The 12,151-nt window shown below is 40.1% G+C and overlaps 1 protein-coding gene across 10 annotated transcripts in view; it reads left to right on the forward strand.

Annotated features, from left to right (window-relative positions):
* Window positions 1-10,876, forward strand: part of CADPS (calcium dependent secretion activator) — a 440,985-nt gene extending 430,109 nt beyond the window's left edge. For all 10 annotated transcript variants that reach the window (XM_045529934.1, XM_045529931.1, XM_045529936.1 and 7 more), the window contains 2 exons: window positions 6,326-6,430; window positions 9,649-10,876. In XM_045529934.1, coding sequence (XP_045385890.1) covers window positions 6,326-6,430; window positions 9,649-9,828 — 285 coding nt within the window. In that variant the 3' untranslated portion in view covers window positions 9,829-10,876. The remainder of the gene's footprint in view (window positions 1-6,325; window positions 6,431-9,648) is intronic.
* Window positions 10,877-12,151: the final 1,275 nt, after the last annotated feature.

A 12,151-nucleotide genomic window follows, 5' to 3' on the forward strand; every position in this document is an offset into this window, starting at 1 on the left:
ACATAAAAAGACTCTACTATTTTGCTCTCCCCTAGTCCCTGAAAAGTTTTTAATTTATGAAATATGATTTTTCAGAACTGAAATTTTGATCAGTGTTATATTTTTTTCTATCTCTAAAACTGGTAGGAAAATTCAATCCACTGTGATGAAGGCAACTTTTCTAGCTGTATTTTTCATTGAAGACTAACTGCCCACAGTGAGAACTTTTTCCTACTAGCAATTGCTGAGTTACCAAACTAAAATAAAATAAGAAGAGGTAGGACGATAGGGAAGAAGAAAAATATGTTAATTCTAGCTAAGAAATGGCATCCCTTCAGCCCCATTCAACTTCTTCTAATCATGTCTCTTAAGAGTCAGCAATGGTTGTTCTCTCATCCGTCAACTCTTAAGGCTACTGGGTGGTTTTCCATGGGAATGCCCCTAAATCCCCACACTTTGCTCAGCAACTTTCTAAGCTCATAAAACACACAGTCTCTTCAACACCAAGCCAAGTTCAGGCCCTGAGGGAAACAGGTTCCACAGCATTGTCCTATACACACACTTCCTCCTTTGAGAACTTCAGCACTAAATGACTTGCTGTGGAAACACCTAGAACTTAGAGCTGTTTCTGTATAACCAGTCCATTACTTCTTTAAAGTACCAAGTTGAGTGCAAACAACTCATACACATTTAGTGATAAAAAAAACCATCTTGAAACCTGTTCCACCACTTACTAGTTGCGTGACTTAGGCTCTACTTATATAAACTATCTATGCCCTTTTTTCTCATCTACAGAGCGGGGCTGTTTATAGTGTCCACCTCTTAAGAGTTTAATTCAATGAGTAAACTATATAATGCTCACGGTCTGTTTTGCACAGCACCTGCACATCTTAAGCGCTCAGTGTTCAACGAATAGGTAACTGTCTTTATTAATTGTATACACGCATGCATGCATGTGGGTGTGTATTAGGAATCCTGTACACAATAGCACTTTGTTGAAAACAGTAGACTCTAAAGTCTTCTAGAAGGGTTTTGTCTGATGGGGGGGTGCCTAAATTAAGGGGATAAATTACCCTTGCGATAAGTGAATGTGGAAATACAGCAAACAGTTCTGTTTCCTTTTCAGCCTGTATTCCTTGTTTCCACTGCCACCCATCTGTGATACACGGCTTGTTCTGAAAACAAATGTACCATCAACAGTAGTGTCTCTTTAGGACATCAAATTAACACCAAGATGTTGGGGTCGGGAATTAAGACTCATATAGGCGGTGGTGGTTATTGTGGCAGAATACATAACCACAGCAGCAATCATCGTAGCAACACATTGTATAGCTGATTAGGGATTATCCAGAGCCAGGCGAAGGCCCATTTTCTGTGAACCCTGTACTGTCCAGTGAGGTGTTAATTATTCCCCTTGTCTCTACATGCTGCATCCCTTCCAGGGGACAAAGTTTCCAGGGGAACCGTGAACCCAAGGGTGGTGGACAAGGTAGACGTGAATGAATATCTTCTCCATCAGAAAATTTAAGGGGGAGACAAAAAATAGAGTAATCAAGATGAGTAATATTTTAATACAACATTTTATAAAATCAAAATTAGTACAAAAAAATCCATGATAACTGAAATATCAAAATTTTAGTTAAAGACAAGATGGAGTCCTGCACTTGCACAACCCTGCCCCACCCTAATGCTAGCCTTAGTGAACCTGAATGTTACAGAAGGGATATTTTATCTTTCAGGAATGCTCTACATGAAGTAAATACGTTTTCAGGGCAGAATGGATGACCTAAGCTTATTAATTATCTAAGCTTCTACTACAACGGGATCAAAAAAATTTCTTTGTGTTGCATATTGAAAGTATATTTGTTACGTTTCTGAGAGTAATGACAATAGTGGGTAAATTTTATTGAGTGCTTACTGTGGGATACTCACGCTGCTGGGCATTTTCCATAAATTATTTCTTTTAGTGTTCACAGTAATCCCATGAAGTTAGTACCGGTATTAACCCCAAGAGGAGACTGAGGGTCGGAGAGTTAAGTAATTTGCTTGAGGTTGGTCAGCTAATAAGTAGCCAACCTAGGCTGAAGCTGTAACTTCAGTGCCACCGGGTTTGAGAAACCACTCGTTGGGGGTCTGAATCTTTTTAATCCAAGACTTAAATCTACGTCCATATAGTTTAAAATATGCCTTAGGCATCCAAGATGGTTTTGTAGGTTTGGGTGATGATCTACCACAAAACGACTTTACAACAGAATTGCATTGCTAAGAGCTATTCAAGTGTCTTTTACGACTTGTGTATACAAATCCAGAAATATACCGATGAGAATCATTTCTTCACCACATGGCTTTCCCTGGTAACCTGCTCTGCTTTCTCCCTCATTTGGATCTTCTTGGTTGAGAGAGAGAGAGAGAGAAAAGAAGGAAGAAGAAATAATGATGATGGCTGTAATGGTGGAGGCGGTGGGTAGTGATGTTGGTGGTGGTGGTGGCTAACATTTATGGCACCCTTATTATGAGCCAAGTATTGTGTGGAATGCTTTGCTAGCATTATTTCATTTACTCATCAGAAAAAGCCTATCAAAGACTGATGAATCCCATTTTCATCAGGAAACTGAGTCTCTGAGAAGGGAAGTAACTTGCCCAAGATCATAAACCCAGGTATGTGTTAGGATCTGTGCTCTTAACCACTACATTGTAGAAAGAAAGAAGAATTGAATGGCAAATTTTTAGATTAGCCTTCCCACTTCTTTTAAAAAGAGCCTTCAGATCTGGATGCAGCTACTGGAGAAGTTCCCAACTTTCCAAGGGCCCCCTATCCTGCACGCCATAGCTGCATAGGCATCCTTTTTGCGTTCCAAGTTCAAAACCTTCACAGAATTATCCCCAAACGACATAGTTTTAAAGGAGCCTGGGCTACCAAGGATTTTATTTCTTTAGTGCTTCTTTTAGGATTGAAATAACCTTATTGACAAAGTTTCAAATTTACATACCTAAATTAAGTAGAAGCTGCAAAGGAGTTGTGATTCTACTGAAATACTTAGTACATGTTGTCAGCTCATAATTCTTATTTCTGCGGATTTAGAATACATTTCCCCCAAAATTTAGTGCCCAGGTGTTAGGATAGATCTGGAAAAGGCATATCTGAATGAAAGACAAAACAAAATGGGGAGAACTTAAAATGTTTTATTAATTTCCTCTTTTGAAGAATCATAACAAATCTGCTACATTAGCATCGATCTCAAATGAAGAAAACCTGATTAATAAGCACTGTGAGCCCATGAGGAAGAGCAGGAACAACCCAGACACCCAGTAATGTGCGGATAGATGTTTAATGACTAGCTTTCTGGGAGGGAGGAAGCCCTGGTTGGTGGCGTTTGCCAATTTCCGTGGTGTAAAAATCCCCACTAAGACCTATTTCTAGCTATCAATGTGATATCCCTGAATGTGGAGTTGGGAAGAAATGTACAAGATCGGCTGCCATGACCAGCACACTGCTGTATCCCCTTGGGGAGGAGTAATGGTTAGAAAATCAGCTCTTTCCATCCAGTGGCTATCCTGCAGAACTGCCACGTCTGGCCTGACTGTATAACCTCAGGCAAGTCACTTCACCTCTCTGGGCCTTTGTTTCCTCCTCTGCAAAGGATAGTATAGAAGATCCTGTTCACCTCTAACATTTTAAAGTTCTAGAAGGCAGTGCCTCCTGCTTTTTCCGACATCCAAATGCCTTTAAGCGCCTTTCTGGAAAACCAAGTTAGCGCTGTGCTGCATCCAAAAATGCCTCCAATTTCATCTACTGAGCATAAGGTTTGGAAAGGAGTGACTTACTCCCTTTTGCCTCTTTAAATGTGTAGCCAATGGGGCATCATACATTTTTTACACTTCTTTTGCTAGATGTGAGATCCAGGAAGGAAAGCATGGATGTTCCAGGGCTTTCTTGTTCTCCTGGGATGGGAGTTTGCGTGTGATGCACTGATCCATTGCTGTCTGCGATTTCTACCTCCCTACCCTTTCAGCAACAGAGCAAGAGTGTTGATAGTATCCTACCTTTTTATTTTTATTTTTATTTTTCACTATCCAAAAGCTATTTACAAGAGTGGGAACTGCTTACATAAAATGGAGGGGGGGTTGCGTTATTTTTTTTTCCTGAAAGGTGGCACGTCTCTCAGCAAAGAGAAAAAGGCATGTTGCACAAGGCTTGCTGGCAGTGATATAAGCCAGCGCCGGTTTGCCTGTTGTCACAGCCAAAGCAAAATGCCACCTCTGCCTAGAAGCCAGAGTGCCACACTCCTCTTTTGTGTCCCTAAGATGTACCCATCATGAGGCCCCGAGCTTTTTGGTTTGGCCAGGAGGTCACTAGGGTTTCTTGAAGGTCATCTTCCAACCCCAGGAGGCTGGGGATAACAGGAGATTGATCATGGCTCTCAAAATAGATTTTTTGAGCCCCCAGATGACATGTCAGATACAGCCAGTGAATGTGGAGTTTGAGGCCTGGAGTGAGCACGAGAGTAAGGTGGAGCTGCAGAAACACCAGTGACCCGGTGATCTTCCTGTTCCAGGACCCCTTCCTAACAAACCCAGATGCAGTGACAGCAAAAGCTCCAGAATCCCAAGGCAGGAGGTGCCAGAAACACCCCCCAACAAATACTACCCAAAAAAAAAAAAAGTTTCAGTAAAATGTTCTCATCCCTAGAGGGGAAAACCTGTCCATGCCTGAAGCAGCTTGACCCCAGCAAACACCCTCCTTCCATGGAGTGAACTGAAAATCTCAAGAAAAAAATCCCCCACCCTCCACCCCGCCTGCTCCCTGGGGAGGGACAGAAGGTTCCTAAAACTGACAGTTTCGCCTCCATGATCTTTAAAAGAGCAGAAGTTGGCTGTGAGGCTGCAGTGCTGCCTTGATTGGGGTAGTGTGGTCTCTGCTGCGGCTGGGCTCCAAGGAGAGCCACAATTGGCTCTGATGAGGAAGGAGCCTAGAAATGAAAGATTGCAAAGAGGGCTTCTGTACGCCATGGCTGAGACTGTGTCGTTTCTTGCAAGGTGAAACTTGGCAGTTCTACCTTGCAAGTAAAAAACCTAAATTAATTTTTTTTAAAGAAATTAAGTCAGAAACAAGGCTTCGGAAAAACTGTGAGTGTTAGGCATAAACTGATTTTGGATGATCTCTAGGTGAGAAAGGGTGGAGTTACCATCAGAAACATGTTTTTATTTATGCTTTTCGAATCCCCACTGGTGTGCGATGTGTGTGTGCGCTTGTGTGCACGTGCGTGTGTGTATTGGTTAGCATGAGAGTGTGCCTCGTCTCGATTCTCTAACCACTCTTTCTTTTTTGCATCTTTTCTGCACACAGTTCATATAGATGCCCTATAAATAAATATATAGGTCCATCCACACCTTTTCATTTTATTTGTAAATTGTTTGGTATAAGCGGCAGAGCGTAATGAAACCTGGTGAAGTTTAAAAGATTAGATTTTTTTTTCATACTGACACTTCATAACACTGTTCATATGTCTCCGAGTGAGATTTATGAATATATGAGCAGTACTGCAAAATTATACTGCACCAGAGACTTCCTGCACCACAGGGGTGGCAGTCTAAAGTGACACAGCTTCAAGCATTTTTCACAGACAAGAAGCAAAATTTAACCCCCTTAAGGGGAAGTATGATTTCAACAGCTTGAAATGAGCTCATTTGTAGATGGTTTTTTTTCTCTCATCTTCCATAATTTTTTGGTGTTAAGATTAAAACAGATTGCAGAGCCAATGTAAGGGCACGTAAGCTGCCCAGAGTACAGTTTGGCCCTTAAAGAGAAATCCTCATTCATTGTCTTTATCAGGAAACTCCCCAATCAGGTACATGAAGGTAAAGTTTCCCCTAAATTCCTGAAGCTCTCTCAGCCTGACTCCCAGAACTGTGCTTAGGAGACGGGGTTTGGAGTTTTCAAAAAGGTAAGTGGCAAGCAACATCAGTTAGTTCAGTGGAGAAGCCCTCATCTCTCTGGGCACCGGAGACAATGGCATTAGGAAATAAGCAACTGAGTGAAATTAACCAGTAAAAATGAGAATTGGAAGACGCAAAAGATGTTCTCTATGAATTAACTATATATGAAATGTCTATAGTGGAAGTGTTCTATGTTAGATTCAAAGTCCAGGCCGATCTCTCTTAGACGATCCAGTACCCTGTGACTTTGGGCAAATTCATGTTCATTATCTCTGTGCTCTCAAATTCTCTTTAACCATTTTGTTTCCTCCCGGGACAGAGTGAGGTACTCAAACGTGGCCTGATCCCCTCTCTGCCCTATAAATGCTCCATGATGTGTTGGCTGGAGAACTTTTGTCTCTTTTTTCAGCAATGGTACAACAGCTCCATGAACGTGATCTGTACCTGGTTGACGGACCGGATGGACTTACAGCTTCACATTTATCAGTTGAAAACACTAATTAGGATGGTAAAGGTAAAAGAAAAAATAATTATTCTCCTTTGCAAATAGCTCACTGAATTACATTTCATCGGCAAGCTGCAGAGATTCCTTAACACAAAGAATATTAGTTTACATATAAAACACGATGACTTCTAAAACAGTATCTCACGTAAGAAAAACCTATGAAATCACTTTGCGATGCATAATTTATTACTCAGACATCCAAGGAAAATTTAATAAAAAGGAATTTGATATCTTTATTCAGATAGGAAAAATACTTTCTGTATTTGCCATGCAAAAATACTACAGAGGCCATCGTACCCTTTGCCTAGACTGTCAAAAGCTGGCTTTTGGTGCCATTATGCTAATCACATCAATTACCAATTTCATTTATGGTTTAATTAAATAAAATTTTGCCACAATTAATTTAATAGAAATATTTACCCCCAGCTATTTCTAAATATGTCCTGTGATCATTAACAGAATGCAAATCAATATTGTTCTCATAGTTAATTGAAGTAGTTTCTCTTATAATGCGTGTATACAATCAAATGTAAAGGATCACAAAGGTGAGATAACATACCCTGAAAGTAGCTTTTTTTCCCTGTTCTTGTGTGTGTGCCTTGGACTAATGATAATTATTTCAGCGTGAAATCTCAGTGGTTTACATGAAATAATAAGATCACAGAAGGGGGTAAATACGTTTTTGATCATTTCAGTTTCCATTTGATGCTTCACCATAGAGGGTTTTAAAACATTCGTATGCAAAAACCTCAAACTACAAAGTCTCCTTTAAAATATACAAACAATGAACGGAGCTGAATTTCTATTTCTTAACAGTTTGCCAAAAGTCTCCCCCACACCCACCCCCTGGCCACACCATCCCCACCCCACCCCCCCCCCACCCGATTTCTTAGTCTCTTTTGGATTAGCACCATTTCACCATTTCACTGAAGGTGCTCCTCTATCCCAGTGCTGAGTTAAAACCAATTACTGTTCCATTGTGTGTAATTAAGGAGAATTATTATCATGTGCATTTGATCTCACAAAGCGTCCACCCAGGGAAGGTTATAGACAGCAGTGTATTGCAGCTCTTAAAAAAGAAATGTATGCACTCGGACTACGGACCCAGCCTAATTTTCCTATTTTTTACTTCAGTTCCTTAAGGCAAGCTCACTAGTCATTGCCTGGCCCCTTGAATTCCATTTTCTGGGTAAAAATATGCTTTGGAGAAATCTATTGTTTGACCCTTACTGGGTAGATATGAAAAGAAGACATCATTTTAATATTTTAAAATGATCTTCCCATTACTGATATTTCCAGATCTATGTTGGGAATTAGCAATATTTTATTAAGAAAAAAATATAAGTCAGAGAGGAGGTTTAATTTTAGCCTTCTGCCAAAAAATAAACGACAAGAAGAAACAAACCGCAGACATGAACCACAGAGAAGGGACACAGAAATGTCACTGCCGAAGGAACCCATTCATTTTCACCCAAAGTGGACCCAGCTTAACTAATGCCACAACTCAGAGGTAGGAAGCAGAATTCCCTACCTCTTTACCTAGCGCATAACCCAGAAGTCTCCTTCTCCGAGGCAAATTTCCAGGGATAATTGGCTTTCCTTCCCACATCAACAGCCACTCCATTTATTCATCCATTCATTCATTATTCAGCAAGCATTTATTCATTCATCCAACATTGGATAAATATTAGGTGAGCCTCTACTCTGTACAATACCAGATGGAGGATTCAAGAATGACTGGATGTGGTCCCTGCCCTGAGGCATTCAGAGTCTAGTTGGGGTACACCCTGCTCTGGAATTTGAATAAAGGAGAGACTACTCAAGTGGTTTTTATCTTCCTTCTCCCCATCACACTCTGGGAACAATTATGTTATTCTAAGTGGCAACAGAACAACTGATTGGAAGTCTAAAAATTCAAATTCGTCATCTGGATATCTGGGCTACGCTATGCCTGGCATTTATTCAGTCTTCTCCCCTTCCCTGTCTGGCAGAAGACCCAGTTCAGGTAGCTCCCTAGCCGCCTCCTCCTCCTCAGCAAGCCTTGCAGCTTAAGGCATGATTTAGGATAATCTTATAATTTAGTGTCTAAACCAGGTTACTTTTCTTGTTATTGAACTTCGCTAAGCCAAACTGTATTCACACGTCATTACAACATGTGACCTTCAAGAGGGGATGACATTATGATTGTTAACACTGCGACTACATTAGACGCGCTATTAGAAATAGAAATAATGATGGGAGTGGCTTTGAAGTCTGCTAACCTTCCTTCTCTTGCCCCTTTAGCAAGTTTTCCATATCAATAGGAGAAACAAACAGCAGAATCAGTGGCTGAAATGATATGCAGTGTGAGGAGGAGAGTTGTAGTTAGAGAGAGACCTTTAAAAAAAAAAATTACGAAGTAGACAACAGCCAGATGCCTCTGGTCATGTTCAATTAACACTAAGGGATTTCTAGAAAAACAGTCCTTGAGATACCTAAGGAAATCCGAGAGAAACTGCCTGAAGGAACAAAGAAAGAACTTGTGGTACGGTAATACCAAACCATTGTTCTTGAAAAAGAGCCAAGTTTCTTCCCTGAGACCATGAAGTTGTGAACGGAATAGATCCAGTTCTTTCCCAAGGAGATAAGAAATGAGTCACATGCTTGCAACATATCGAAGAGGCATTAGCGTTCCATCTTTCCCGTAATTATTGCTGCCTGTAATAGGTTTCATATACCAACATACATATGTCTGTCTTGCGAAGGAGACAGAGGGATATCAGTACAGCTCGTGCAGTTACAAGACTCAAAAACACTAAAGACCAGACTGCAACAGAAATCACAGAATACCATAATCACTCGATCCATTATTTATATGTTATAGCCCCTTCCACTGTCGGTTATAGTATATTATACTAACCCAAGAGAAAGAACCAGACCACAAAAAGGAACCCAAACAATTATGGAATATATCCTTTTATGGAACTGAATAAACAAGCTTATGTTCTTTGCTTTGTCTCATCTAATATAGTTGATCCTGTCACAATTTCTTATTTTCTGTCATTCAGCGAAATCTCCGTTTTCAATAAGAGTGAAATCTGAGCACAGTGGCTTTTTCTTTGACAATGCATAAAATGTGACACTTAGCTAAAGGTCAATGCTCTCACACCCACACCTGCTTTACATCCTCTCCCTCCCCACCATGGAGAAGGGATCTCCCTTATCACTGCATTTTTTTCCCTCTTTAGAAAACCTATAGAGATTTCCGGTTGCAAGGGGTCCTGGACTCCACCTTAAACAGCAAGACCTACGAAACCATCCGCAACCGTCTCACTGTGGAGGAAGCCACGGCATCAGTTAGTGAAGGTGGGGGCCTGCAGGGGATCAGCATGAAGGACAGCGATGAGGAAGATGAAGAAGATGATTAGACTCTTTGGTCCTACAGTCCACTGGGATGGAGTCCCATAATCAGTGCATGTCTTTAGTCTGTTAGTTAACCCCATTAGGGAATTTTCTGTCAACAACCATGCCCATGAGATGTTTACCGATACAATTTCCATTTTAGCTATGTGGTACCGAGATTAGCAAATGACCTTCAAATCCACTGATTTCCTGATTTCCATGTCTATATGTTTACAAGCAATATGGAGCACCATTCTTTAAATACTGTTCATGGAGAATACATAGTCCAGCCACTAGGTATGTCCCTGTTATCAGCAACGACAAATGATGCTTCATTCATGTACTGTGTATGCATTGATGGTAAATGAACGTGAGGACGAATACACTGAGTACTTTCACTTCTTTGTTTCATGTATGTGGATGCCAGTTATTTAAATGAGTACATAAATAATTTAATTAAAACACATAGATCTGCTTTGGTTTTTTGAAAAACAAAAGGCAAGTCTCCAACAACCAACTTCAATTCTCTCTGTTCCCCTACAACTAAAAAATGACCCTTTTGTGTCCTTGTCAACCCATCCTTTCATTTATTCATATAGTTAGCCAAAAAAAGGATGGTTACATACCAATGGATTAATTAACTTAATTGCCACGGCAAGGGGGCAATCCTATCATGACTTAACATCAAGCACAGTTCAGAACAACTGTCTTCTGCCCAAGTGTATCCTATTAAATGTTACATTTTGCTTTTATGTTTCAATAACTATGTAAAAAAATCCAAATATTTAAATTACAACCCTAGACTGAAAATGTGTTTATAATAAGATATTGATATTTCCTTCAGTAGATTGTAACCATAATTTAAATTATTTTGGTTCCACACTGTTTTTTATATCTGTCATGTACATTGCACTTTGATCTGTAACTGCACGACCCTGGGGTTCGCTGCAGAGCTAGTTCTTTCCGTGTAAGTAGTGGATCCATCTTGCTTTTGCCTTATATAAAGCCTACAGTTATGAAAGTGTGGAAAACTGTGGCTTCTCAATAAATAACTATTCAAATGTCCTAAGAATACGTGTTTGAGTCTGTCTTCCTCTGTCTCCTTTGAAAGCCAGAACTGAAACACAAGCAGCAAGGAGAGGAAAAGGGAGGGAAGAGGCAATTTTCTTAGAGTGTTCTTGAAACTGTTGGAGTGGGTCGTTTTCAAATGCTTGTAGTTCTCCACAAGAGACTGCCTAAAATTCCGTTAATTCAGACTCCACTAACTCAGAATCTGTGGGCATTTGGACATGTTGGGCAGATTACGCTTGCATTATAGGATAAATAAGGGTTTGCTAAGCAAGTGAGTAGTGTAAACGAGAGAAATGTTTCTCCTGTATGAAGAGAAGGCCAACAAACTGTTTTTAAGCACCACTTTAACAGCAGTGTTTGCATTCAAACAAAGTGTGTGCCAATTATATATGATTCTTATATATTTGTTCAAGCATTCTACAAGATTCTGGTACTCTTCTCGCTCCTCAGGCCCTGTCAACAATATGATCACCTAAGTTTGAAGGAAATCTAACGGTTTGTAGCCTTGTTTGGATCTGTCACTAAACCAGGCTGATCTTTCCTTGGGGCTGACTGAGGTGTTAAGGAAATGGCTACTTTGCCAATAGGACCAGGTAGAATGATCCCCAGTAGTTCTCTACAAAACGACCCCTCTAGACAGCATGTCCTCCTCTGTTTAGTCCTTGAGGTCTACAGGTGCAAATCAACAGTACTTCCTGCCCTAACTGGGTTCCCATTTATTGAGCAACTATTCTATGCCAGGCATTCTGCATACATTACCTTATTTAAATCTCACAACTACCATAAAGGAGTGGACTGTTGTTATCCTCATTATAGATGAGGAAATTAAGCTCAAAAAGTTTAAGGGAACTTGCCCAATGGTTATACAACTCCATGCAGAAGCATTAACACAGAAATAACAGCATAAAACTGGTACTACAAATGATGGGGATATATGCTTCAGATGCGAAAAAAAAAAAAACTTTGGCCAGTGACACATAGTTAAGTCACAGTGGCAAAGTCAAGATTTTTTAAAAAATGTTTTTATTATATTTTGAGTTGCAAAACTAAATCATATTTCTTGGGACAATTGCAAACATTTCTTTTTAAATGTGCAAAGAGAGAGCATCTGCCCAGTGTATAGGAGTTAGAAAAAGGAGGAAAATGTTCAGGAGCCCTGGAGGAAAGCTAAGTGAGTGGATTAGATAATTCACCAAATGGCATGATTCAAAAGTCATTAAGAGAACCAAGCCAGAAAAGACAGTGCCTCCAAAACCAAACTTTAAAAAAAAAAAAAAA

The sequence above is a fragment of the Lemur catta genome, chromosome 18 (genome assembly GCF_020740605.2).
Source record: "Lemur catta isolate mLemCat1 chromosome 18, mLemCat1.pri, whole genome shotgun sequence".
Classification (NCBI taxonomy): domain Eukaryota; kingdom Metazoa; phylum Chordata; class Mammalia; order Primates; family Lemuridae; genus Lemur; species Lemur catta.